The sequence below is a fragment of the Panthera uncia genome, chromosome X (genome assembly GCF_023721935.1).
Source record: "Panthera uncia isolate 11264 chromosome X, Puncia_PCG_1.0, whole genome shotgun sequence".
NCBI classification, from domain to species: domain Eukaryota; kingdom Metazoa; phylum Chordata; class Mammalia; order Carnivora; family Felidae; genus Panthera; species Panthera uncia.
Window position 1 is genome coordinate 103262159 of NC_064817.1, and position 23768 is coordinate 103285926.

Genomic DNA, 23768 nt, shown 5'->3' on the forward strand with positions numbered 1-23768 from the left:
TTATTTTTAAAATGACAATATGGAAGTCTGCAAAGGCAATCTATGCTGTGACCAGAGGCTGCACCCTGAATGTCTGCCGCCAACTTCCCACCATCAGATACGTGACCCCTGGTCACAAAGGGGACAGGGTGAGGCAGCATGGCTATCTCTGCACAACCCATCAGCACTGGGAGAAAATGACTCTCAAAGCCCAATTCATTGCTTTCTCTGTAGGGCACAGGTATGTACTTTGAAGTTTTTGAAGCTCATCATTTAGGAAGCCTATAAGCTAAGGGCTAAGTGGGAACATTCAAGTTGCTCCTGGTAAATCTCTATAAAAATTGAGGTAAATATAACATTCAAATTTTGGATCTTTTTAACACATTTAAAGTCTTGGTCTTATCACTTTTGGTAGCTTACAACTTGTTACTGATATTCCCTATACTTACAGTATGATAACACTAGTGTAATTGACAGCTATGAGCTTTGGAAGTCTGAAGTAGCAGAGCATTATTACTGTGGGTTTGCATTTCAATTTTTATAAAATCTTACTATAGGGTGGTTAATTGTCTTTTAATGAATGAAATTATATTACACCAATCTTGATAATAATTCCACTTCATTTTTTCTGTCTGTATCTGGGACAAATGGAATGTTACTTGCCTCTTGTTTCAAAATAGCCTGCACAGAATGTCTGGGGCCATTTGTTTTAGCAGAAACACCTGGAACTTGAAGTGAGCTACTTTTGATTCCTGGGGGAAAGAAAAGGTACCTTTAAATATGAAAAAAAAATGATACAGTTCTTGCTGAACTGCCATAATGTCTAGAATTACCACAGTCAGGGATGTATTTATTTATGCAAATAAAGACAGTATCTCCACATACAAGATGCCTTCCAGTGTTTCACCACCACCATCAGGGACAAGCCTGAATTCCCTAACTTCTGTTCCTAAATTACTTTGCCAAGCTTAATCTCCCATTACTCCCCCTGCCTCAGAATGAACTGCTTTGCACTTTATTCAGTAGGCAAGGGGGAACCACCGAGGACTTTTGAGTAATTATATGTTCGAAACTGTATTTTGAGAATATTACACTCACAACAAACTGTAGGAGAGATTAACAAGAGGAAAAAGAGACTGAGGCAAATTATTACAGTTGTTAAGGGCAGGGGTATTGTGAATGGAAAGGAGGGAAAGATTATGAGATAGTTAAAGGCTGTAAATTGGACAAAATGACAACTTTTGGATGTAGAATATGAGCAATAGGAAAGGGTCAAAGGTGACTCCAGCTTTGTGTCTGAAAAAAAGGAGGAACAGAAACAGGTTTGGGGGTGACTAGAAGATCATGAATTTGGTTTTGTGCATGCTGGATTCAAGGTGCTAATTGGCCACCCAGATGATGATGTTGTAGTGTTCTTGGTGTGTGTGTGTGTGTGTGTGTGTGTGTGTGTGTGTGTAGAATATTCATGGGAATCTTTTGCTGAGACTATCAGAGACTTAGTGAACCTCTAGTTCAGCCAGAAGATGGGAAATTGGATGTATTTTTATGTCTGGGGAGAAAGGATGGCATTAGAGGATAGAGACCTTCTCCTAGGGAGAATTATCTGCACAAATCACAGTACTTCAGAAACTTACTCTACCTATCAGTATAGGCAGCCACAGCAGAGATTCTAACTTCCCCATGGTTTGCAGATTCCAAAGTGCCTATTCACCCAGCAATCACTCAAAAATGTTCGATACTAACATTTACAACCATGAATAATTTTTATATCTTCCTTAATCAAAATAATCACAGATTTTATAATAAGGGGTAAAAACGCATAATTTAGAAAACTATACAACAAAACTATTTAACTGAAAGACAACAGAGCAATTATAAATATTGTTCATTTTCTTACCTTCATTTAAAATATGTGATGTTTTAGTCATTTCTTTATGTTTCTGTATGGTTTAATATTCAAGAAAAAAGCATTCATTAGTAATTAAGCTTCTAAAAGAGACTTGCTTGCTCTAGAGCAATCACATTAATATAGTATGTCCCCTTTTTTTCCCATCCCCTACGTGTCTCCTAAGCTCTGGTCTCAATGCTACTACACAGTATCAACCTCTTTAATGAATATCTCTCATAGGTACCCAAACTAACTACTTCAAATGAACCTTATCATGTGCCCATGTACTCCCATCTTTCCAAACTTTTTCCTCCTTTGTCTTCCATATTTTGGTTAAACATGTAACAACCCAGGGGCACATGGTTGGCTCAGTTGGTTAAGCATCCAACTCTTGATTTGGGCTCAGGTCATGATCTCATGGTTTGTGAGTTCAAGCCCCGCGTCAGGATCTACACTGACAGTGCGGGGCCTGCTTGGGATTTTCTCTCTCTCCTTGTCTCTCTGCCCCACCCATGTGCTCTCTCTCTCAAAATAAATAAACTTTTAAAAAAAGGTATAACTATCCATCCAGTGACCCATACTAGAAAGCTTAGAGTTACTCCATTTATTTCAGATAGGACCAATCCAATGGACTGAACACATTGCTTGGAATTAAAATAAGGTATGCAATTCCTAACCTTAAGTTTGTCATCTTACAGTCGAACAGACAGAAAAAGATGACACAGTATAGTGATTTCTGACATAGAGGTAAGCCTGAGCACTATGGGAGCACAGAGAAAAGACATCCTACTTCAAGAGAACCTATATACAAAAATTAAATCCTCATTATCATCATCATCATCATCACCATCATCATCATCCTCTCCCTCTCTCTGGATCTACACATCTATTGAGTCACCAAATCCTGACACAGTCTGACTCTGAAACGTGTTAAATCTGTAGCCTCTGGTTTACCCTCACTGCCACTGCCTTAGTTTGGGCCTTATCATTTTTATCTGGACCATCACAGTAGACTCAAAACGATATTCCCTCTAATCTCCTCTCACTCAAACACTGCATCTATCTCACACACTTCAACTAGATTATATTTTTATTTGTTTTTTAGTTTTAAAAAAAGACTTCTCTCTCTCTTTTTAAATGTATGTACTTACTGGCCATCCAAGGGGATACAGGAGTACTGATGCATAGGGGCACTTGTACCCCAATGTTTATAGAAGCACTCTCAACAATAGCCAAATTATGGAAAGAGCCTAAATGTCCATCAACTGATGAATGGATAAAGAAATTGTGGTTTATATACACAATGGAATACTACGTGGCAATGAGAAAGAATGAAATATGGCCTTTTGTAGCAACGTGGATGGAACTGGAGAGTGTGATGCTAAGTGAAATAAGCCATACAGAGAAAGACAGATACCATATGGTTTCACTCTTATGTGGATCCTGAGAAACTTAACAGGAACCCATGGGGGAGGGGAAGGAAAAAAAAAAAGAGGTTAGAGTGGGAAAGAGCCAAAGCATAAGAGACTGTTAAAAACTGAGAACAAACTGAGGGTTGATGGGGGGTGGGAGGGAGGGCAGGGTGGGTGATGGGTATTGAGGAGGGCACCTTTTGGAATGAGCACTGGGTGTTGTATGGAAACCAATTTGACAATAAATTTCATATATTGGAAAAAAAAATGTAGGTACTTAAGTAATCTCTACACTCAATGTGGGGCTTGAACTCATGACCTGGGAGATCAAGAGTTGCATGCCTTTCCAACTGAGCCGGCCAGGTGCCCCCAGAATATCTTTTTAAACCCCATCTCATTCTTATTTCACATCTCTTCTCAAAAACCTGCAATTGTTCTCTACTACTGAGACAATAAATCCATTCTCCACGAGGTGTACAAAACAATGGCCGCAACCTACCTTTCAGTCTCCTCTCTGGCGCTGCCCCAGGTTTGCAGGCTTGCACTATCATGCTCTCACTTAACACTTTAACATCAGTGCATAATACTGCCTCACTATATCCTCATTCATCTGGAAGCATCCCACTCATATCGCAAGACCTAATACAATGAAGCCCTCCTTTAATAAAGCCTTTGAAGGCTTCTCTAGGCAGGACCAGTCTCTAAATCTTCTGTATTCCCACTACATTTTGTACAAATCAAAACATTTTGTACAAATCAAAACTCTCGTCTTATTTTATGGTAAGGACTTTTGTTTATATGTGTCTAATCCTTGGATAGTGAGTCCTCATGAGTAGTGATGATGTCTTTTCCATATCTGTGTATCATGTCAATTGTTTTCCCCCTTTTCCCCTCCTTCTAGTTTAACACAGGCCCAGGCCCACAGCAAATTCTCAGTAAACATTAGCTATTATCAGTATCAGCAAATTTTTAAGTCAGTTTCTGCAAAACCATATGGTACATTTAACATGATGCTGACTCAGAACCTTCTGTTCTGTGTAGGACTCCATTATCTCTGACCAGTCAGTACCATGGCAGTGAAGACAATATCCCATAAAAATAATAGTTAACAGGATAAATTAATGATCAATACAAAGCGTCGGAGACATACAACTTTCTACCTTTTGTTCTGCTTTGTTTTTCTGTACATCATGCTGAGAAGATATGAAGACTGATGAGTTTTTGGCAGGAACCTTTACAAAACTCAGAGAATGGTGACCTGGTCCTAAAAGTAAATGAAAGAGAAATCATATAATTTTAAATAATTTTATCCAAATGCAATTGAAGTATAATAAACCACATATATTTAAAACACACCATTTGTCCAGTTTTGACACATATACAAGCTATTGAAACCATCACCACAAACATTTCCACCACCCCCAAGTTTCTTTGTTTCCCCGTATAGTTCATCCCTCTCTCTACCCGTCTTCCAGACAACCTACTGATCTGCTGACACTGTAATTGTTTGCATTTTCTAGAGTTTGCTACGAATGGAATCATATAGGATGTATTCTCTCCTTTTCTTTTTTTTTTTCTCAGACTGGCTTCCTTCATTTAGCATATTTATTTTGAGATTCATCAATATTGTTGCCTGTAACAATGGTTTATTCCTTTTTATTACTACATAGTATTCCATACTACACTTCATCCATTTCCCCACTGATGGGCATTTAGGTTGTTTCCAGTTTTTTTGGCTATTATGAATAATGCTGCTATGAGTCTCTATGTGGACATATATTTTCACTTCTTTTGGGCACATATCTAAGACAGGGATGGCTGGGATCATATGGTAGTTTAACTTACATTAGCTACCATTTTCCATTCCAACCTGTAGTGTCAGAGTCCTGGCTGATTCAAGTCCTTGCAAACACTTACGTAAATTCAATTATTTAAATTGTAACTATTTTACTGGGTATATAGTGGTATCTCATTGTGCTTTACTTTGTATTTCCCTAATGACTAATAATATGAAGCAACTCTTTCATGTGCTTATTCGCCATCTGTATGTCTTCAGTAAAATGTGCCTTTTTCCCATATTTATTGTGGTGTTACATTCTATATATTACATATTTTTCTATATTTTACATTTTTTTTACAGTAAGCATACTTTCCAGATGTATGTCTGAAGACCCATCTCTTGTTGTGTTTCCTTTTGGGGCTTGACAGGTATGAAACAGCCATTATACAACAGGGCTACTGTTTCAAAATTTTATATTATTTTCTCATTTTTGACTCCCTAAGTACAAGACCTCTGCCCTAGTTTTGTACTCCACCTGCTTGGGGGTGGAACTAGGGGAGAGGAGGTTAGAATTTTTAACAGGAGGAATGCCACAATATAGACCCAAGTAATATTCAGCACCTGTCATTCAAAAATAGGATGACATAGCCAAGACAGTATGCTTTGCAAGCCATGCAACTGTCTCGAGAATTTGCCTGAATTTAACCTTCATTTTTGTATAGCAACAGACTGGAATACTTAGCTCAGATAACTCTCCTTTAGTGTACTGGAGGGAGATACCCTAGCCCTCCAGGAAGAGCTATCTGGGCTCAGAAAGAAGGAAGATATGACTTGAGGAAAGTTGCGTGGGGGAAGTCTATTCCTTTAGCAGCTTAGAGATGGTGGGAAAGTGAAAGGTTGGTGGGAGAAGCTGGAGAGCAAAGAAATCAGAAGAGGCTCTTACGTTTTTCTTACTTTGGGTCTTTGTTGCTTCAGACAAGTGAAGTTAGCATAGAGAGAAAAGAACTATTGCTCTGCTCCCCACTTACGGTTCTAGGAAGGAATCTCTTAGACTATCCCCCACTGCTGCCACCTTCTCCTCACCTGGGACATGGGCCACAAACTATAATATAGTGTGGTCAAGCAGAGCAAGCCTTTCTCTGACGTTGGTATCCTTTCCCTTCCCTTCCTTCTTTCCCTCTCTTTCTTTGTTTTTAACTTCAGCTTTGGTGACATATATAATTGGCATACAAAATTGTAAGATAGCTAAAGTACACATCATGGTGATGTGATATATGTATATATTGTGAAAGGATCCCCCCATTTAATTAACACATCCATCACCTCACATATTTATATTTTGTTGTTGTTGAAAACATCTTAAGTTCTGCTCTCTTAGCAAATTTCAATTATATACAGTGCAATCAACTATAGTCATCATGTTTTCCATTAGACCTTTAGACTTTATTCATCTTATAGCTAAAAGTTTGTATCTGTTTACCAATCTCTTCCTATTTCCCCTTGAGATTTTGCTTTCTTAAGCCACTCTTGGCTGGGAAGCTTTCCAAGGGCAGTCACTGTGGTGGAGGTGAGAGGGCCCCACCCTGAGTTTTATGGATCAGCCAGCCAGAATTGAGGTGGAATGGGAAAGCCAGAGGGCTCTACGTTCAGTGAGACTGAACCATGAGTCACTGCCCTGGTGGCTGACTTCCACTGTGAATGTCAACAGGTCAAGCACTATGTCAGAAGAGATAAGAACATCTCTCTCTCTGGAGACCAGAGGCAGAAGACATTTCATCTAAGCACCATGGCTTTATTTCACCTCCATGGAGTCACAGATGCCACTGTTCCCCAGGCTTCAATGTGCACATAAAGCACGGGGATCTTGTGAAAATGTAGATTCCAATTCGGTAGGTCCAGGGTAAAGCCTGAGAATCTGCATTTCTAATAAGTTGTTTAGGTGATGCCCATATTGCTGCCACACAGAGAAATAAGAACATTAGCCACACCTCTTACCCCAGACATTTGGACATCATCTTTTGCAAAGAAGCAGAAAGATGGGGGAGGCTACATGAAATTCAGGGCCATTATGGGGGCCCCACAAAGGCAATATGTTAGAAAAATCAATGACTGAGCCCAAAAGCAAAAGGAAGGAAGGCACTGGCAAAATGTGCTAGCCATATATGTATTAGAGAAGCCTATTCAAGAAATAGGTTGAAATTTGAGAATGACAACAACTGCTACTCCGTCAGGCTGTTCTAAAAGGAACAGGGGAATAAGAGTGGGCAACACTGAGGGCATGCTCCACTGCTGAGGAAAAATAAGTGGCAGAATAAAATATTTCTACTGCCAGTGAAGTGACAGAAGTTACTTCAGGCCTGAAAATTCCAAAGTCTAAGGAAGGGCAGGGTTTTGAGAAAGAGTGTTGGTTGGAGTCTCGGTCCTCACTAGGTCCCTAGGGCTGCTGGCTTCAGAAACATCAGTAGCACCTCCAGTCAGCAATCTGCAAGGATGACTCTCCAGGTGAATGAAACAAATGAGATGCAGGGAAAAGCTTCCCTAGGAGGCAGAACTGCTTGCTGAGTGAAGACTGGCAGTAGTAGCGGTAGGAGCCAGTGGGGAACAGGTTAAAAAACAATGCCTTGGGATCTTGTTGGTAATGGAAAAATACAGAAATGAGATCAGGAGCAGGGTCCATGGAGAAGCAGGGCTCTCAACTGGGCTTGCAGACTTGTCAGCTGCAAAATATGCGCGGTCCTGCTCACGGGCATGTGGTGGCAGTGACATGAACTGAGTGAGTAATTAGGGAGTCTAATCCAGAAAGCAAGAGAGGCTGTAGCACTGTTGGCAAATATTACTCAAAATCCATCATTTATAACATAGGATAGAGGATTTATCTGCATTGTAAGCAGATGCGGTCAGTACCAAATCCCGTCTTTCTACAAATTACTAGTTTAGTACTTCTAATCAAATAATTTCAATTACGTTTTTGTCCTTGGTGTAATTTCTGGCCACTGGTACTATCACTTGTTTTCTTTATCTCTGGGGAAGGAGCTTAAAGAAACACAAGAAAATATTTGTTTTTAATAGTGCACATGACAGTTATCCAAGATAGATTCTATTTATTCTTTCATGCCCAATAAAAGGAGAGCTATATGCTAATATACATATGGGGCTGTAAGGAGGAACTGCAGAGGATAAGTAGTGGTTCTCAATGGGAGGCAATTTTTTCCCTTAGTGGACATTTGGAAATGTCTGGAGACATTGTGATTGTTACAAATGTGGCAGAGGAGGGTCACTCCTGGCATCTAGGGGGTGGAGGCCTGGGATGCTGCTAAACATTCTACAATGCAAAGGACAGCCCCCACAACAAAGAATTATCCAGCCCAAAATGTCAATAGTGGCAAGGTTGAGAAACCAGAAGACAGATGTGATGGGGAGGCAAGGCAATCCCTTTTACAGTATTATCTTGTGTAGTTAAAGCTATACTTGGGCAGAGTTGTCTTCTGGGAGAAGGGAAAAAACTCCATCCCTCCATCCTGCCCAGTGAGAACATGGCCTTTTCTCTGTGTGGGGATGCACGACAGCACAAACAACTATGCTGGAGATGCTGTGAGAATGCTCATGATCTTCCTTGGCTGTGCCTCAGAGCTTGGCAGGGGCAAGTGACAGTATACATATACCTCAGCTGTGAAAGAGATGACTACAGTTACTGTTTCTAATCATTCAGATAGACAAAAGGATTCCAAACTATGTGTGCTGATTGCATTTTCACTAGAGCTTTAAGATATGCATCCCTTTGTGTCTATGTGATAGAAGATGATGGCCTTATTATAGTGGTATAAGTCTATTTCATATGTGAAATAGATCTCTTCATTCTTCTGTCACCTATGTGATATTGTGAGCATATTTTTAAAAATATTTTCCTTTTTAAAAACCATTTGAGGTGGCCACTGTTTAAGATGCCTACCTTAGGGGTGCCTCAGTGGCTCAGTTGGTTAAGCATTAGACTCGTTCTTTATGAGATTTTTTTAAAGTTTATTTTTGAGAGAGTGAGCAAGCAGGGGAGGAACAGAGAGGGAGACAGAATCCCAAGCAGGCTCTGCCCTGTCAGCACAGAGCCTCATGTGGGGCTCGAATTCACGGAACTGTAAGATCATGACCTGAGCTGAAATTAAGAGTTGGACGCCCAACTGACTGAGCCACCCAAGCATCCCTAGCATTCGACTCTTGATTCCGCCTCAAGTCATGATCATAAGGTTCATGAGTTCGAGCCCTACGTCAGGCTCCATGCTGAGAGTGCACCACCTATTCGGGATTCTCTCACTCCCTCTCTCTCTTAGACCCTCCCCTGCTTGGTCTTTCTCTCAAAAATAAATAAACATTTAAAAAAGATGCCTACCTGAAACTTCCTACTGTAATTAGAAGCTAACCGTTTAAGATGGAGGAAGCAATATAGCTGCTGAAGTGATTTTTTTTTTTTTTTTATCCCAGAGGCAGGTGTTACCACCTCATTGCTTCACTGGGCTAAATTATGAGCTTTTCTTACTGACTCTCCTTTCATAAACTTTCATTCTTTCTTTCCTCTCACATTGTCTATTCTTACTGGCTCATCCTTTAAAAACTTCCTCTTGCACATATTTCCTCTATCATTTTTTTTTTAAAAAATCCCTTTATTTTGTTCTCCTTTTAAAACTTCTTTTCTCTCTATTCCTTTTCCTTCTCCCTTCTGCTTCCTTTCCCTCCTCTTCCCTGCCCTATCCTATCCTGCCCATCCTCCTATCCTGCTCTATCTATCCTCTCTTGCCCTATCTTATCCTGCCCTGCCCTATCCTATCCTATCCTATCCTATCCTGCCCTATCCTATCCTGCCCTATCCTATCCTGCCCTATCCCATCCTGCCCTATCCCATCCTATCCTGTCCCATCCTATCCTATCCCATCCCATCCCATCCCATCCCATCCCATCCCATCCCATCCTATCCTATCCTGCCCTAACTTATCCTATATCCTATTTTGCCTCATCCTATTCTATCCTGCTCTATCCTATCTTCCCCTGCCCTATTCTATCTTATCCTGTCCATCCATCTTCTTTCTTTTACTCTCTATTTACTGGCCCATGTCCAAAAAGTTTTCCATTTCTTTTCTTTCCCTTTCTAACTCTTTTATGTACTCTTTTTATTGGTTTCTCCTTTTTCTAATCAGTTTTATCTATCTAGGTATCTATCTTTCTATCAATGTATATCCCATCTATCCATCCACCCACCTACCCACCCATCCCTTTACCTACCTAGATATCTATCCATATTTATTACATTGTATTTTATTGACTTTTATGTGTTTTATTGAAGTATAGTTGACATACACTTGACTACTACTTTGTAAATCCCCCATCATTCACAATGCACTTGCTTTACTTATTGGCTCCTCCCCCTCCCATTGTCTCCCTCTCTCCTTTAACACTTTCCCCTACTGACTCATTGCTCATAAACTTGTCTTTTTTCCCTTATTTCCTACTTCTGCTCTGTCTTCCTTCCTTTCACCCTCCCTCCCTTCTCTTTGCTACATTCCTTTTGTATCTCTATCCTCATCCCCACCCTCTGTCCTTCCTGTCTTCATTTCTCCCTCCCTCCTTCCCACTGCCCCCATTTTCCCTGCACTACCTCCCTCTTACCTTTTTACCCCTTCCTTCATTCCTTCCTTCTTCCCATTCTTCCTTTATTCACTTTGCACTGGTTCCACTTCCAGACCTTTTTCCTTTTCTTCTCTCCTCTCTTTCTCTCTCATCCTACCTTTTTCACATATTCTCCTCTGGTGTCTTCTACCTTTTATTATCTATCTACCATTTACCTACCTATCATCTAGCTGTCTTCCTTCCATCTTTATTTTTATTTTTATCTGACTTTTGTTAGATCTCTTTCTCTCTGTCCTCTACTCTGTACATCATGTTTTACTAGCTCCTCCTTTTCAACTTCTCTGTCTCTCTAATACTCTTTCTTCTTTTTGTTTTACTATTTTCCTAGTCTCACCCCATTTTAGAATATTCCTCTCTTTCTTGCCTTCCTTCTCTCCCTCTCCACACCCCCTCCCTCCCTTCTACCTTTAGATCTTCATCAACTGTCTCTAGGTCTCTTTCTTACTCCTTTTGCTGTCCTCCTCTGGATTGCTTTGCCTTCTTTTGGTGAACCTGCACCCCTGCCTTCTCTCCTCCTTCCCTCCCTCCGTCCCCACCCCTACTTCCCTGCCTTCCCTCTCTCCTCATATCCCCACCTCACTTCCTTTCTTCTCTTTTTTCCTGCTGCTTTACTCCCTCCTTCCCTCCATTCTTCATATACTCCTTTTTTACTGGTTCTCCTTGTAAACTTTTTTTTTTTTTTCCCCTTCAGGGAGCCTAGGTAGCTCAGTTGGTTGAGCGTCTGACTTTGGCTCAGGTCATGATCTCATGGTTTATGGGTTCCGGGCTTTGTGCTGACAGCTCAGAGCCTGGAGCCTGCTTCAGATTCTGTGTGTGTCTCTCTCTCTATCTGCCCCTCCCCCACTCATGCTCTGTGTCTCTCTCCTTCAAAAATAAATAAAAACATTAAAAAATGAATAAACTTTGTTTCCCTTCATACTCTCTCCTGTTATCTTAAAAATTTTTTTAAATATTTATTTATTTTTTAAATACAGAGAGACAGAGCACAAGTGGGGGAGGGGCAGAGAGAGAGGGAGACACAAAATCCAAAGCAGGCTCCAGGCTCTGAGCTGTCAGCACAGGGCCTGGCATGGGGCTTGAACTCAAGAACTAGGAGATCATGACCTGAGTTGAAGTCGGACGCTTAACCGACTGAGCCACCCAGGTGCCCGTTCTCCTGTTATCTTTTAATATTGTCTTTTGTATGAGGTCCTCCTCATAAAATCCTGTCTGCCTATATACCTGGTTTCCATCTATCTAACCACATTTATTTTTACCTGACTTCTCTTTAGATCTCTCTACCCTCCATTCTTCACTTCCTCCGCCTTCCCTCCTTTCTTCAGATCTTTACTCACTCCATTTCTTTCACTGCCTTTTTCTTTCTTTTCTTTCCTTCCTTTCCCCTCCTGCCTTTTCATCCTTCCTTCCCTCATTTCTTTCTTCCTTCCTCCTATTTCCTTTGTTATCTCCACCCAACCACTCACGCACTCACTCTCTATTTCCCGTCTGTGTTCCTTCATTTGGTTTTCCCACCTTCCTGTGTTCATTCCTCTTTTCTTTCTCCTTCCCCCTCTTTCCTCTTTTTCTTTTCTTCCTGCCATTCTTCTACTCTCTTTTTACTACTCCTCTTTTTAAACTTTTTTCCCCTTTCCCCTCTTTCTTTATACATCTTTGTCCTGTCTTCACTGCTGCTTCCTCCTATTTAAAATCAGGTCTTTCTACCTATACACCTGCCTAGCTGGCTGGCCATCGATCTGGCTATCAATTCCCTGTATCTTTATTTTACATTCTTTCTTTTACTGTCTTCTACTTTTTAAATCTCTTGCACACTACACAATTGTACTTAATTTTTTTAAATTAATTAATTAATTAATTAATCTCTGAGAGACAGAGACAGTGCAAGTGGGGGAAGGGCAGAGAGAGACAGAGAGAGAGAGAGAGAGAGAGAGAGAGAGAGAGAGAGAGAGAATCCCAAGCAGGCTCTACACTGTCAGTGCAGAGCCCAATGCAGGGCTCGAACTCACAAACCTTGAGATAATGACCTTAGCCGAAATCAAGAGTCAGATGCTTAACCCACTGAGCCACCCAGGCACCTCTGTACTTGATTATTTTACTGGTCTTCCTTGATACTCTCACATCTGTCTCTTGCAAATAACTTTTCCCTACTGACTCATCCTATACAAACTTTACTTCCTTCTTTCCTTTTTCTTGCTCCCTCCCTTCCTTTCTCTTTTTAGTGGCTCCTTATAACAATTTCTTTCCTTCTCTCTCATTTTTTTTTCTTTTTGTCCAGTCTTACTACTGGTTTTTTCTATTTGAAATCCTGTCTGTCTGTCCATCCATCCATCCCCCCCCCACTACTGCTGAACTGTCTCATCAGTTTACCTATCTTTATTTTACTCTATTTTAAGTGACGTCTTTTTACATTTTTCCCTCTCCCTGCCTTCCTCAATTGTACTTATTTTCACTGTAGCTTCTGCTTTTAAACTCCTGTGTCTCTTACTCTTATATCTTGTTATTTTTTTTACCAAGTTTCCTAGCCTCATCCCTTTCAAAATTCTTTGCTTTCCTTTTCCTTCCCTCCCTTCCATCTTTTCTTCCCATCTTAAGCTGTCATAACTGCTTCCTATAATGTCTTCCTATTTATCTTTTCTTACACTCCTTTTTTTAGTGGACTGTACTTTTAAAGTCCAGTCTTTTCTATATCTATGTATCTCTGTATCTATTTTATTTGACTGTATTTGTTAACTAATTTCTTCTTTTTAGACCTTGATTTCCTCCTCCTGTCCATGATTGTACTTAATTTTCTCACTAGCTTCTCCTTTTCAGCATCCTCATGCTGTCTTTCATGTTCACACTCTTTGTTACTCCTTTTCCCAGACTCTTCCCTTTTAATAGATATATTTACTTCCTGTCCCTTCCTTCTCTTAATCCCACCCCGCTTCAGTCCCCTATTTGTTTTACTCTCATTATATTCACTACTGTAAATTATTCTTCCCTTTTCCCTCTATTTTGTGTCCTGTCTTTATTACTGGCCTCTCTTTTTAAAAAATCAGTTCTATTGGGAAACCTGGGTGGCTCAGTCAGTTAAGTGTCTGACTTCGGCTCAGGTCATGATCTCAAGGTTTGTGAGTTTGAGCCCCACATCAGGCCCTGTGCTGACAGCTCAGAGCCTGGAGCCTGCTTCATATTCTGTGTCTCCTTCTCTCTCTTGCCCCTTCCCCATTTGTTCTTTCTCTCTCAAAAATAAGCATTAAAAATATTTTAAAAAATCAGTTCTATGTATCTGTATATGAATTTATGTAAGGATATATGAATTAATTGTATATGAATGTATGTATTTAAGTATATATGAATTGATTGATCCATCCATCTAATTTTAAAGTATTTAAAAAAATTTTTTTAAAGTTTATTTTATCTCACGAACCGTGAGATCATCACCTGAGCTGTGATCAAGAGTCAGACACTAAACCGACTGAGCCACCCAGGTGCCCCTAATTTTAATGTATTTTTAAATTGACTTATTATTTATTTTAAAATATTTAAATGGTGGTTCCACACCACCAGCACAAAGCCTGACGTGGGGCTCGAACTCATGAAACCATGAGATCATGACCTGACCTGAAATCAAGAGTTGGAGGCTTAACCAATTGAGCCAATCAGGCACCCCAACTTCTTTAAAAAAATTTTTTTAAGTAAGCTCTATGCCCAACGTGGGGCTTGAACTTATGACCCCAAGATCAAATCATGTGCTCTACCGACTGAGCCAGGCAGGCGCCTCTGAACTGACTTTTTTAGATGACTCAAACTCCTTTGTCTCTCACTAGACTCTCTGTGTCAAACTCCTTTGTCTCTGTGAGAGACTCTGTGTCTCTCACTCTATTTTTATTCTGCTTTGTCCCACTGAATTATCCTTTTTAAACTTCTTTCCTCTCCATCTTCCTTTCTTTCTCCCTCTTTGTTTCTGTATTTTCCCCCTGTATATCTGTTTCTTCTTTCTTTCACTCTTTTTTCTTTGCCTGTTTGTCTTTCTCCTTCTAGTCTTTTTGTTTTGTTTCTTTGCTTTTGTTTTCCTCCCACCCACCTCATCTAGTGTGTGTGTGTGTGTGTGTGTGTGTGTGTGTGTGTGTGTTTTCTTACTGGTTTATTTTGTTCAGTTTTCTTTCTTTTTCTCTCCTATTCATTCTTTCCTTCTCTTCTTCATTTCATTTTTTTCTTTTTGTACCATTTTTTTCTTACTGCCTCTTCCTTTTTAACCTTTGGTTCTTACTTTTTATCTATTTCTGTTTTGTGCTTGGTATATTTTAAATGTCTCTTCTTTTGTCTCCTTTAAAAAAACCTAAAAAAATAAAAATTGGAAATGAAAAATCCTTTTTCCCCCTCTCTTTCTCTTACTAGTTTGCTCTCTTACTGTTTTGTATAATCTTACTGGTCCTGAGTTGAAATGTTTTCTTCCATTTTTATAAATATTTTTCTTGGGGCGCCTGGATGGCTCAGTCGGTTAAATGCTTGACTTTGGCTCAGGTCATGATCTCGCAATTTGCAGGTTTGAGCCCCACGTCAGGCTCTGTGCTGACGGCTCAGAGTCTGGAGCCTGCTTGAGATTCTGGGTCTCCCCCTCTCTCTGCCCCTCCCCCTGCTCATGCTCTGCATCTCTCTCTAAAAAATAATAAACATTTAAAAAATAAATAAAAATATTTTTGTCTCCCTCTCTGTTTCTCTCTCTTTTTTGGTAATGTTTTCGTTTACTGCTCCTTTTCTCTGTCTCTCTCTCTCTGTCTATATATATATGTATCTTTCTCCTTCTGTGTTGTATTTTTTTATACTGTCTCCTTTTACTGGCTCCTTTTTAAACCTGTAGTGCAGGCAGTGTTGTCTACTGAATCACTTTATAGAAGCGTTGAATTTTTTTATATATATATAATAATATTGTGTGTGTATGTAGATTCTTTACAACTTGAGCTGTAACTAGGAGGTGCCTTGCATAGTGCTTGGCACAGGTAGTGTGGGCTTCTAGGATTTCCCTTTGCAAGGGGCCTGTGACCTCTCTGTATAAGCACATAGAGATTTTTTTTTATAAAGCCACCATATTTAATATATAGATATGCATCTTCCACTTAGCAACTTTATCATTTATTGTTTCTCTCTCACCTTCTCTTTTGTCTTGTCCTTTGTTTTCATTTATACTTCCCCCTGGTTCTTCTCTCTTAAGGTCATCCTTTTGCATTTTTTGTAAATGATAAGCGATTTTTTTCTCTAGAAGTGCTTGTTTCTAAATATTAAAAAATACATTTAACATTTAAAAATTGAACAGCAACTTGCCACTGGAAATGCAAAACAGATATTTCAAATATGATGGTCTACTTGAAGGGTGCCCTCATTCCTATTTTGAGATTTCTGAAGTCACAATGAGTACAAAGCTAGGAAGGCAGTAAGGGTGAGTTTCCTTTTGTTGTCCAACATGAAGAATATATTGTAACAACTAGATCCAATTTAACTCATTGCCCACTTTCTGGACACTGGTCCCATTTCAGACCAACCCTTGAAGTCCAGGTTCAGACCAGACTGGGTCTCTCCATCAATAGCTATCCTCATGAGTTTAGGCCACTTTTGATAATTCACACTTTAATTATCAAAATCGGCAAAAGCTTTTTCTCAAATAGCCCAAGTTACTGGTAAAAGCTCACTCTACCTTCCGGTGGGCTTCCTCCCAGAGTTTATGACGTTGTTCCTCAATTCGGGCTTCTCTTTTTACTTCTTCTCCAATCTTGGTTAGAAGAAGCATTTCTTTTGTCTTCCATCCCTAAGGAACACAATATTATGGTAGTTAGCAGAGGGTTTTCTTTCATTATCTTTTTCTTTTTTTGTATTTTGTCAATAAGCAAATTAGATCAAGTCAAGGGCCTTACAGAAATCGAGTCAACCATAATAAAAATCTTACATTGGCTTTAGAATGGGCTTCTTTTACCACTTTTCATTGGGAATATGTTGGCGAATGCAATTGAATGGCAAAAGGAAGATAATTATTTTGCTATTGGAAACTTAATTCAAGTATAAGCCTGGCTCCAAAGATGGGTCTAAAAAGATGTTGACAAGAGGGTTTTCTCTTATTGACTAAGGGGTATATCATATGTAATTGGTTGCTCTTAAATATATTTTGACAGAGAAATAAATAGGCTTGTCTGAACTTCGAGAGAATACAGGCATGATAATTTTTCACTAGAGTTAATATCTAAAACTTTCAGAGCAGAAAGTGACTAGAAATGCAATGGATATATAATTTGTGGTGTCAATCTCACTATGTTAAGTGAAATCTTGTCCATTATAACTGATAAAAAACAGTGGTTTATTCCTTAAATTATTGTTATTTTTAATAGTGGTTTATTTTTTAGACCTGAAATAGCTTCAGGTAATATGGTGGGATTGCTAAAAAATGTTTACCAACGAAACAAACATATGAAATTTCCCCTTCAATGTTTAAAATTTGGTTTTCCTCACCTCTTCAATTTGTCTACGGAGACTAAGTTTTCTTCTAATGTGGTCCTGATGTTGTAGTTCTTCTTCCTTCATCCGGAATGTGCTCTGCTTTTCTGCCGTGTGCTCAACCTTGTCTAATTCCTTACTAATCATATCTAAATATCTAAGTAAAAGTGCAAATATAAGTTAAAGTAAATTGGGTGTTTTCCTTATGATGATATTATCTATTTTGATATTCCCAAACCACCTTCTGGGTTGTTTTTGTTTCTTAAATACAGGAAATGTAGAGTTTTTCAGGGACCTTTAAGCTCACCTGAGCCACTAACTCACCATGCTATACTAATTTTACCAGACTCTGTTATACAAGTCTCTTATTGTGGCTGGGACAATGGCAAAATATGGAACAGAGTGATTAAAAACATTTTACACAGAGATTATTTATAGCTCAGCAGTTTGAGGAACATGAATTTCCAAAGGCAGCTGAAATCAGCTTAAAGACTAACTTCAAAACATAAGTCAATTTGAATTTCCTTTAAAAATAAGTGGGTAAAGGGTGCCTGGGTGGCTCAGTTGGTTAAGTGTCCAAATCTTGATTTCAGCTCAGGTCATGATCTCGAGGTTGTGAGATCGAGCCCTGTGTTGGGCTCCATGCTGAGCATGGAGCCTGCTTGGGATTCTCTCTCCCTCTCTCTCTCTCTGCCCCTCCACTTGTATGCTCTAAGTAAATAAACAAACAAACAAACAAACTTTAAAAAATTACAAAAAAAATAAGTGGTTACTGGTCTCTCTGTAATTTCCAAGTCCTTGAATGACCTTCCATGTATAGAGAGATCTGCAGATTACCAGTCTGGGACTTTGGTAGATCAGCACGTATTCTAGCATATCATGACACGAATCCATGGAATTTAAGAGGCAAGGGAAGGGTGACTGGCCCTCACCCCTGGCAAAGGACAAAGAGAAAGAACTAGAACTCATCTCTGCCTCCTAGGGCATGGGTTTGGCCGCTGAATGGTAATAGTGCACATGTGTGGGTAATAGCTGAATGAACACACACGGTTGGTGGGGGAACAACACCTGTTTGTATTAGCATCAGCTGAAGTTATAGGAACTTTCCCTTTTTGACCCTGAAGTACTTTCCTTAAATGTAATTTAGAAACATGCTGAACACATCTCTCTCTCTGCTACTATGGACGTGGGTTTCCCAGGCTTAGGGATTTGTACTTTAGATTTCTTCAAATATCAGTTTTGCCCACCTCTTGGGTTTCTGGTGGCTCCAGTTTCTCAGGAAGAAACTCTCCTCCCAAGCTTTGGCACCAGGGTTCCCCAAACCTGTTACCTCTTAATCTCCTTTTCCTTTTTCTCCATGTTGAAAACTATAGGGGGTTAAATAGTGTCTAATACTTTTTTTTTTTTATCCTGCTTTCAATGATTTCTGGTAGTTTTACAACTTCCTGGGGTCTATAGTATGTCCATGAAATATGCATTAACTTCAGTCGTACCTGTGTTTTATTACCAGCTCTTGGTCTGGAGTTGTGTGTGTACCTTCCTGTAACAGCCATTCTTGGAATTGTGCGTTTCCATAACTGTCATAGGCTTTCTTGGTTTCATTCAATTTATTTACTTGTTTTTCAATGATTTTCTGAGAGAGAAAAAAAATTAAGGTCTTTATACTGGCTGGAAATAAACCTGTCCTTTGGTATGCCTTCTTGAGTTTAGGGCTTAGTAAACCTCCTGTACTTTACAAATGGTTAATTCTGTTAACCTGCATTTCAGTCTAATGTGGCTCCATTCAAGATAAGTGAAAATTTCTCTCTGTAAATTAAAGGCAAAAGTCTCATCTTTATTTCTTATAGATCTCTAGAGATCTTATTTGATTTGTTACCTTAATAATTTTAGGTCAGGCTATTGTAAGTAGATATTCTGCAGAGGACCAAACCTTTCTCCTAAATCCTACATAAAAACTATCTTTACAGGCCCCAAATAAAACAAATTTAAGTATTAACTTACTTGTTCTTTTATATAGTTTCTTTCAAAGTCTAATTTTAAAGTAGTAAGATACTGCCTGTACTTATTCAATTCTTTCAAAGTACATATGACCTATAAAAACAAAACCGAAAACCAAATGTATAAACAGAAAATTGTGACAGTCATAAAGCTTTACAGAGAAAAGTGTCATAAGAACATTCATTTTAGTAACAATTTTGGGATCAAGGGTAATAACAGCACATTTTGGTAGTAATTTGGAAAGTGGTATCTAAAACTGCTGTATCACCAGGAAATATCTATCTAAATAATATTATTTCAATAATATGGTTCACATCATAATCAGAAATTTATTATTCCCAATGAATTTGTTATTAAAACACCAGTATAATAATGACATTTAATATCCTCCCCCCAATTTATTTCATTATGCTGTTTTCTGCTAGGTTTTTGTCTCTAGTCTTCTCAAAAGGTATATGAAATATTCCTTGATAGGTATACTGTGCCATTATTACTTTTAGAACAAGAGGAAAGGCACTACAATACAGCTGGGAGAAAATACACAAATAAATATGTGTGTATGGATGTCTTTACATATTTGAATCATTTGGTGCTTGTCTTTTGCTGTTATCAAAGAAAAAAGGTCAAGTAGGAACAAGTAGTCTTATTTGGAAATCCAAATACTGAGTAATTGAATTCTCTAATAAATATTCTTTACTGTCTATCCAAAGTTGATACAAGCTCCTAGTGAAGAACAGAACCAAGTGTCTATCAAGTCCCTAGACTTCTGCTAGTTAAAAGGAAGTAGGCTTCAACCTACTTTATTATTGTTGGTGATGTAGCCGCCCTTCTTTAATCTCTTTAGGATATCTTTTCGCTTATAGTATGCTTTTAAATGTGGATCATGCAGACTTTTATAGCTGGTTTCCAAAAGTCGGCAATAAGGATCAGTCAGGTTAAAGTCGTAAGAAGGCTGGTAAAGCTGCAAACACACAGATTCAAAAGTATTACATATGTAAAATGGATGAAATTGCACTTTTAAACCTCAATTTGTTGAACTGACTACGTTGTTCAGTGAAAATAAAGCATGCAAGCAGAACCTGAAGTGAGGGAATGTGGACAGGGGGTTGATTTAGGTTAATCTCACTGCCTTTCTCTTTCTCTCTTCTCTACCAAAGCTGTCTTTAGGCTGGAGGTAGGTGATAGCCTCAACCTCTGTCCAATTAATGAACAGTGATGTGTCGCCCTAAGAGTTCCTGCAAGGCAGGTAGGATGCTTCATATGTGGGCAGGGGGTAAGACAAGAGGGGAATGATAGAGTTCTAGCTTTCTTTTTAGATTTAAAAGCTTCCTTTGTAAGTTTCTGACTGCTTGATTGTGCTAGCCTCTTCTCTTTCTTAAGGGACCTATATCAGGAAACTGGATTCACTGACTACCAATGTTTCCTTACAAAGGCAAAGAAAGACATCCTTCTGGGCAATGATTTAATTTACAGTGGGACTAGATAAGAAGCCCACATCTTTTCTAGAAAAGAAATGATCAGCAGTTGATGGCAGTTGAAACAATGCTGCAATTAGCAGATTGGTTATAGCTTCTTCTTTTAGATGTTGACTTTTGTTGGTAACAGACATATGTTGACCAACCCTGGGCTACTGACCTATCAAGAAAGAAAGAATCAAATCCATTTGTTGAAGCCAGGGTTAAGTTTTCTATTGTCAATTAAAATGATTGGTTTCCCTGAACTGAAGAATCTATTATAACATCACTACCTGCCAGTGGGAGGTCACAGGGAAAAATTTTAAAAGTATGGAAATTGTTCTTTTAACAGGTTATCTTTTCTTGAAAGCAGAATGTCTAAGATAATTGGCAAAGTTTTTACTATTAACTTTACAACAAAGGCAACTTAAGGAGTTTGTGAACAGTTGCTATCTTAGTATACTAATAAGCAAATTAATTTATAAACAAATTACTTGAGAATAAGTTTGGTATCAAAATGTTGGAAGTATAGGATCACTTGTCAGGTTTGGATTAGTGCATAGCTAAAGATATGTAGGTTACATTGTTACATTTTAATCTGATTGAAAACAAGACAGTTGGATACTATAATTTTGCCTTCCATTTGCTTTCAAAAAAACATGAAAGACCTTTAAATTCCCTGTTTCTGTAGTGATGTGCTTAAGTGGTCTGCAGTTGAGGAAGCTGAAAGGTCAGGTGAAGAACTGTGCCCTGAGTCAGGAGATGGTGGTTCTGGTCTGAACTCTGCTACTATCTACCTGGGACCTTAGATAAATCATAGCTTCACCTTATAAGGTGGTGATGAGGGTAAAATGAGTTAAAAAAAAACACCTAATGGTGTAAATATAAAGTCTTACTTTCTTGAGGAGATCCTGTTAAAAGACAAAGATCCCACAAAGTTAGTCTTCGGGGGAGTTGAATGCAGTGCTTGATCATGATTAAATGCATATATTTTGGGGGTAATCAATATAATACAGAGATAATCAGTGTAATTGAGTATAGGAAAAAACCCTGGAAATAAGAAGTAGCTAACAAGTGAACAGCAGGAACAGTATAGAAATATAACAAATAGAAGATAACTGAGGAAAAAAACCAACAGATAGGGCTACAGTTATAAACTAAAATGGAATGTTACTACTAGTATTGAAATAGGGTTTGAATATGTTTTAGGAAAGCTAATTTGTGGGAGTGTGACTCAGTCAATTTCTGTGAGATTGACATATATTTAGTAGAACATTATGCGTTTTCAAAAGAAAAACTCTGTTGTTTTCTACCAGTAAAACCTAAAAAAATCCTATATATTAGAAAAGTATCCGAAATACCAAGAAGCCCCTACTCATCCTTGATGACATACTAGACCGTGCAAGAATAAGGATGTCAGGATTATTCCTGTAAAACCTTTTGCTATTGTGATGAAAGCACACCCTCAGCTAGAAAGTTCTGAACCTCCTTCAGGCTTGGCCTAAATTAAGGACAGAGGCAGAGGACTTAAAATGTGTAACAATGTAAGTGCAGCACACTGAATCACTAAAAGTGCTGATTCAGTGATAACTAAGATAGTGCAGACCAATGGTATGTAAATTCTAAGGAAAGCTTAGCTCTGTGTTGTGACACTTGTGAAAAGGCTTCTTACGGTAGCTCTTAAAAGACGGCTCAAATTGAAGGTCAAGAAGGAGGGGAGAAAAGTGCATGCCAGGTTGCAGGAGCCAGATGGACAAAGGCACGGAAGTAAGAATTAGCATGATATGTTTAGGTAGGCAGAAAAGACCCCGACCTTTGGGAGCGCAGGCTTTGGTTTGGAACTAAGGATGAACTGGTGGCTGAGGTATATCATGGGTCCTTCCATCATTAAAGTGAAGTTCAGACACTACACATTTGAACTCTTTTACCTTCACTTTGTGTGTGAAATTGAAGTTGACTCAAAGCAAAATCATAGCAAGTATTTCAAGTTTAATAGCAAGTTAAAAAGAGTAAAGAAAATCACTTAAGCACTATTAAAACTCAGTTTACCTTTTCACTTATATTTGTAGTGTAGAATACATTGTTGCTTCCTGGGATAACAGGCAGCTTGACCCCAAGAGGAAGATCCAATAGATTAGCTGCTCCGACCTCTGGAATGGGTTCTTTTTGTGAGCCCTGTCAGATACAATGAGAAAGTCTCTCTTTTTTTTTTTTTTTAAGACCTATTCTTTTAGTTTAGATCAATCTACTCACACACATTTCAATGGGCTAATACTTCCACATAAACCAAAGAACCATCCACTCAGGGTTGAAAGAGCCCGCTCTGCTGACGCCCGGGAAAACCTCCCAGCTTCCACGAGTTGCCAGCCATCTCTCTGGACCCCACCCAACGCTGGTCGCGGCCACTGGCAGCACTCCCCACTACCGGCTGCCCCGCCTGGGAGCCTGAAGCTGAGTCTTCAGGCACCCGCCCCTTTCCCCCGCTGGCTCCGCTGAGGTCTCCGCCCCTTCCGTCCGCCCGCCGACCCTAGACTCTGCCCAGGAGCTAGGAGGACGACGACTACACCGCACTAGCCACCACTCACGGTGCCGCACTGCTCTCTGGCGGCAGTTAGGCTGCTGGCGGCCGCCTTAGTGGTGGAGGCTTCGGCAGCCTTATAGCAGTTGCTGAGATACAGATCCATGGCCGCCCGTCAGCCCCCAGAGTGCCGGGGGGCTGGGGCAGCAAGCCCTCTTCGTTTCACCTCTTCACTCACACCTTTCCCGCTCTACGATTAGATCAAGTCTGCGCCGCCACGGTGGTGGTCGCTAGGGTAATGCGTCCTCCAGGCCACGCCCCTCACTGTGTTGCGTCCCACGCTGCCGCATTGTCCTCCCCAACTGGCATAGCTCTCGGCGGGTGGTGGGGGGGGGAAGAGGAGCGGGACCACTCACCACTCGCTCTGCTGCCCCAACTTTTGGCGCATGCGCAGGTTTAAGAGCCTCAGCGTTTGGGAGTGGTTCGGAAGTCTGGTGTAACAGGGCGGGGTGGAGATTACGTTTCTCTCTGAAAGCAACACCCCTCATTTAAACTAAATCAGAATGTATCAAGCTTTGTCAGTGGGTAGCTGGCTGTAATTTTT

The 23768-nt window shown here is 39.6% G+C and overlaps 1 protein-coding gene across 1 annotated transcript in view; it reads right to left on the reverse strand.

Moving 5' to 3' along the window:
- The window catches only part of LOC125931395 (fibrous sheath-interacting protein 2-like), a 75508-nt gene extending 51974 nt beyond the window's left edge, over nucleotides 1-23534 (reverse strand). The window contains 11 exon segments of the mRNA XM_049643291.1: nucleotides 575-731; nucleotides 1877-1919; nucleotides 4440-4543; nucleotides 15863-15983; nucleotides 16404-16514; nucleotides 17210-17351; nucleotides 18688-18827; nucleotides 19196-19285; nucleotides 19992-20153; nucleotides 22696-22821; nucleotides 23232-23534. Coding sequence (XP_049499248.1) covers nucleotides 575-731; nucleotides 1877-1919; nucleotides 4440-4543; nucleotides 15863-15983; nucleotides 16404-16514; nucleotides 17210-17351; nucleotides 18688-18827; nucleotides 19196-19285; nucleotides 19992-20153; nucleotides 22696-22821; nucleotides 23232-23330 — 1295 coding nt within the window. The 5' untranslated portion in view covers nucleotides 23331-23534.
- Between the last annotated feature and the right edge of the window lie 234 nt (nucleotides 23535-23768).